The sequence below is a fragment of the Epinephelus moara genome, chromosome 21 (genome assembly GCF_006386435.1).
Source record: "Epinephelus moara isolate mb chromosome 21, YSFRI_EMoa_1.0, whole genome shotgun sequence".
Classification (NCBI taxonomy): Eukaryota; Metazoa; Chordata; class Actinopteri; order Perciformes; family Serranidae; genus Epinephelus; species Epinephelus moara.
The window spans coordinates 1,166,470-1,171,903 of record NC_065526.1 but is presented as its reverse complement, the minus strand read 5'-3'; the positions used below and the strand labels follow the sequence as shown (position 1 = coordinate 1,171,903).

The following is a 5,434-nucleotide window of genomic DNA, read 5'->3' as shown; positions in this document are numbered from 1 at the left end:
TCTCATGGTGGTCACTTCCTGTCAGCGTTACAGATCAGAAGGACAGAGAGTTGTTGACTAGAGATGATACACCGTCTCATGGTGGTCACTTCCTGTCAACGTTACAGATCAGAAGCACAGAGAGTCGTTGACTAGAGATGATACGCCGTCTCATGGTGGTCACTTCCTGTCAACCAACAGGTTTTTAACAACGTTACAGAACAGAGCGTTTTCAGTAGTTGTTTGTTTCAACTTGTCTTGTTGCGATTCTTTGGTCTGAACTGGACTTTAACAGGAGCAAACCTGAGGGAAGGCGATCACACGCTGGAACAAATGTGTTCCGTTGAATGAACCATTTGACTGATTTGCTGCCTTTTATTTAGCCGAAACTCTCCTCATCTGTACACATGAAGTCAGTGAAAAGTGTTTCTACATGATAGAAATTTAGACAAAGTTTTGTGACTTGCAGGAACTTTTCAGGAGATTCCATTACACCTTAAAGTTAATTCAGACTGCAGTTATTCACTTCTCAAACTACAAATGTGACAGCTGGAGTATTTTGCATTCTGCACTGAAACAGCCAACGTACCGGCTGTATAAACAGGAGACATGGCCCGCGTTAACGTGGAGTCATAAGTTGGAGTCATAAAACCACGGGATCAGCTCAGATGTTTCACTCCGGTCAAAACGTTTTCAACTCTGTCGGACACATCTGGCCTCAATTTGTGCCAAAATGAGTTTACATAAACTGTAAAACTTCAGTTAAAAGCCCGGTCACTATTAAACGGCCAGTCTCTTTTACTAGCTACACATTTTGACAAATAAAGGCCTGTCTCAATTAGACGCCCAGGGGTCTCACTTATTAACATTGCGTACGCACAAAACGAGGCCTGAAAGAGGCGTACGCCACTTCCCATGCAAAAGTTGTGATCTATAAAAACAGACTTGATGGGAGAAACTCTGACCCATGCTTACAAATGTTTTGGAGACAGGAAATCAGCGACGCAGATGCTGAGGTGGAGCCTGACTGTAGAAATTGTTGAATATTGTTTGGCGCATGCCATTGTTGGTACGTACATTTTAGTATGGATCCTACGCACTGTTTTGTGAATAAGATGCCTGGTCTGGTTGTCAAGAAGTTCTTTTTTTTTTAATAGAAATTCTTCGGGAGTATAAAAGCAGGTTGTTAACTGATATATTATCTGATGCCAAATATTTAAACAAGCAATATTCATACATGTTTAAATAAACAATTTGATTGTGTTTCCTGATCTTTGCTTAGAGGCGATGTTCTGATCCTAAAGAGGAATTTCGGGTGAGTCAGGGTAATTTGTAACTGGTCAGTATTGGTTAGCATTTCACATGTATTGCACAGGCCTGTGATGTGTTATCATTAGCTTAAAACTACATTTGAATTTTAGAATATTTATCTTGTTTGAGATGACAAGAGTGGGACAATTTTCACAAATCCTCTCAGATTAGTAACTTGTGTCTTTGAATTCAGAATTCCCTTCGAATTAGAGATTATTATGCGAGTTATAACTCATATATAACTCTTGAATGTCCTCACCGTTTCTTGCTAACAGCTAGCATTCATATTAGCATGATGTTAGCAGTGTGAGAGAAGAATAACGCTGCATGCTAACACTTTCTTTTTGCAGGTGTTTCCTTTGACAGCCACATCGAAATGACCTGTCAGGGTATTACGATGGAGCTCAGAGGAAAGAGCTAAGGGGCGGGGCTACGTTATGAATAAGGGCGGGGCTGCATTATGGGTGGGGGAGGGGCTACAGTGTGCTTACATCACTGTCCTTCCACAGACCAGGGATGCAGAAGGACTCCAGGAGATCACTGCCACACAGGAGCAAGATGCGTAACTCTACAGACAACAAACAGGCAGGAGGAAAGAGACACGTCCTCAGTAAACAACATGTTTACTCAGTAAACAACATGTTTACTGGATACAAACAAACCAGCAGGAGTTCAGACACAGCAGGAAGGAAAACCAGAGGACACGACACAGGAGTCCGTTCAGGTTTCAGATACTAAAGAGACGACTCACCGATCTCCTCGTATCTCATTGCGGTACCCAGGTTAGCATTTTCATCTGAAACAATGAAACAGAACACAAATGTCACTCAGTATACGATAAATGTACGGGGTCTCAAGTGTGCCGCTAAAAAATTATATACTTTAATAACTTTTAATTATGATCAACTGATAGATAATGAAGATAATGGCAAAGTGTCTCTGGTAGTTGTGAACCCACAGAGAATCATCACCAAACTGCAAACACCAAAACTTCTCTTCGCCTCTTTTAGCTTCTAGTTTTGCTTTTGTTGCATATTTCCTGTTTGGCTCCGTCTCCGTTGTTTTCACAATAAAAGCTCTGATAAAACCACTGTACTACACCAGGTACACTGGAAATTACCTGTACCTGCTCATGAGCAGACAGACACAGTTCAACACTAGCCTGTGAACATAGTGAAGCATTAAGTGGCTAAAGAGACAAATATTTCCTTCAGGAATTGGTTGAGACCAAAACCACAAAGACTCCAAATGAATCATCATATTACTCTGCTGGATACGGAAATAAGAATCTGTTGAACATGTTAGCTACAGCTACCTTTTGAGGTAACAACATGTCAGATGTTTAAAGCTTGTTGTGTTGCCCCAAAGTGAAAATAAATGAATAAATAAAAGAATATTGCAGCTTTAACCAAATGATAAATACAGAGGACCGACTATAGAACCCTGAGGAACTCCAATTATTCACTGACACTGTTGATTTACGTTATGTTATGTATGTCTGGTGATTGTGGAAGTTGGCAGCTGTGTGCTGACATGAAGTGTTGTGTTTACTACCAAATGGTAATAAACAAACAGTGAGTGTAGCGTTATGGGTTGATGAGGTATATAGATGCACAGTCTAACTCTGAGCAGCAGCTGCTCACTTGTTAAGATGTCTCCATAAACTCTGGTGTGTACTTTTCTCTACTGTCTCCGTCGTGTTTACTTACCGACGAAGGTGAAGCGCTCGATGTGAGGGCGGACGCAGCAGATCTTCCCCAAACTCTCACTGATCTTCCCCCACAGTTTGACTGTGCAAAGAAAAGAGGACGAGGGGCGAGAGATGTTTGGACTCCAAAACAGATCACATTCATTAACAAATAAACATCTGATGTTACGTATAAAAGACAACAGCTTCACTGAGTGAGAGTATATTTAAGTGTGAACCCAGAGGGAATAAAATCCCCGACTGGATCCTTTAACTTGAGCCCTCACTGGTGGATGAATGAGTGATGAATATGGAGGAAGATGACTCACTGGCTGTGGGCTTGTGATTCATGTTGTTGTGGTTCTGGTAGATGGGAGGAGCCTGGTTCTGTGGCTGGCCAATCACGGGAGTTGTTGATGGCGTGTTGACGTTGGACAGAATGCAGCCGGTGACTCTCTGAGGAATTAAAAATGAATGATCAACAAACGCCCTCCAAAAACAGCAACACTCGAAGGGGGACGGAACAAACTGTCAGTCCTCCCCATGTTCAGACAGGGATGGAGAATATAGGGAATATGATTAAGGTTTCCATGGTAACTGCTGCATGAAGGCATCGCTGATAGTATCAGGCTCAAATGGTGTGAGATCAAGGGCCCTATCATGGTGATCCACATCACTGTGCTGATCTGTTTTGTGTGTTGTATGATATGATTAATTAAAAAAAATAGAATTATAGTATTGCAGTTGTATGACTCTGCCCACCAGTCCACCCTGTGGTTGTATGACTCTGCCCACCAGTCCACCCTGTGGTTGTATGACTCTGCCCACCAGTCCACCCTGTGGTTGTATGACTCCGCCCACCAGCCCACCCTGTGGTTGTATGACTCCGCCCACCAGTCCAGTGTCTCTGACAGTCTCCATCCATGTCAGTGAAAACATGGATGCTTCACACACAGAAGATCTATACAATCAGCACAGGTTCAAGATTAGAGTCACCAATTCAGTATCTGACCAAATGTCTCCCCTTCTGTTCCTGAGATATGACGTTAAAACATGATGATGTCACAGTCAAGCTGACCTTTGAAAGAAATAGAAATAGCCAGAAATAGCTGCCAACTAATGTTCTGCCAATCAGCTGATTGATTAATCGACAAATAATTTCATCTGTACTTGTTTTAACTCTTGGATATTTTCATTTATGACGAAGCATCATATTTTATAAACTCTTCTTCTGTTTTTTTATTTTTTAATGTAAAAATCTTAATTTGTAAAGTGCCTACAGCGTTCAGATAAATGTAGTGCAGTGAAAAGAACAATATTTCTCTATGAGGTGTCGTGGAGTAGAGGTATTAAGTTGCAAGAATAGAGTACCTCAAATTCATACTTTAGTACAGCACTTGAGCAAATGCACTTTGTTACATTCCACCACAGATGAAACTTTCATATCAGTCTCGTATTTCTGCTACGATGTGGAAAAAACATGTCGTCACCTTCATCAGGTCGCGGTGATGCTCCAGCACGCTGCAGGTCGTCTGCCAGGTGTCCTGGTAACACTCCCAGGGGTCCACCCTGCACCACACAAACACAGATTTATACACTCTGGGTTCAGTTCACACATCAGAGGTCAAAGACTGTTTTCTTTAAAAGTGTATTTACATAGAAAAAAAGGAATATGAACAACAAGACACACAAACATCAGCACAGGGTTCCAGATCTTACTCATCAAACCTCTTCTGTCTTCAATATAAAACCTCTCCAGGTGTGTTTGCCACTAACCATAAATAATACGTGAGTCTATTTTCACACTCACAAGATTAACAATTGTGCAATCACCTTTCCAAACAAAACAGACGTTTTTTGAGACTAATTGGCAAAAGATGAAGGAATACTTCACCTGCAAAATGAGCATCAGTACATCAGTTACCCAGCAGCTGTTATGATGAATTCATGAAGAAAACATTTCTCTCATCCCTTCACAGTGAACGAAAAATCCAAAAAACAGAGAACATTCTTCATGAATTGAAGTAACCAAGGTCCACATCTAACAACAGCAAAACTGTGCTGCTCAAAAAAATGAAGGTAGCATTCATGGTCACAGTCTGACAGGAAGTCAGGTAAACGTCAGGGATATCAGTCCAGTGATTGTGAATCAGTTTCAGCTGCTTTGGTGCAAATCAAAGTGACAACAGGTGCAATGGAGAGGCAAAAGCAAGACAACCCCCCAAAAGGGAATGGTTTTACATGTGGTGTCCACAGACAGTTGCTCTCTCCTGATCCCTCCTCACTGATTCTTCCTCAGTTTTGTCACTATGGTAGCATGAGGCCGTACCTGCAGCCCAATCAGGTTGCACAGGTAGTCCAGCTCCTCCAGGATGGTACATCCATACATACTGTCACAAGGAGGTTTGCTGTGTCTCCCAGCACAGTCTCAAGAGCATGGAGGAGATACCAGGAGAC

General features: G+C 41.9%; 1 protein-coding gene across 1 annotated transcript in view; it reads right to left on the bottom strand.

Moving 5' to 3' along the window:
* Positions 1 to 5,434, bottom strand: part of nmnat2 (nicotinamide nucleotide adenylyltransferase 2) — a 20,852-nt gene that overhangs the window by 1,509 nt on the left and 13,909 nt on the right. The window contains exons 4-8 of the mRNA XM_050074464.1: positions 4,468 to 4,546; positions 3,307 to 3,433; positions 3,000 to 3,080; positions 2,042 to 2,086; positions 1,782 to 1,858 (exon numbers count right to left, since the gene is read on the bottom strand). Coding sequence (XP_049930421.1) covers positions 1,782 to 1,858; positions 2,042 to 2,086; positions 3,000 to 3,080; positions 3,307 to 3,433; positions 4,468 to 4,546 — 409 coding nt within the window. The remainder of the gene's footprint in view (positions 1 to 1,781; positions 1,859 to 2,041; positions 2,087 to 2,999; positions 3,081 to 3,306; positions 3,434 to 4,467; positions 4,547 to 5,434) is intronic.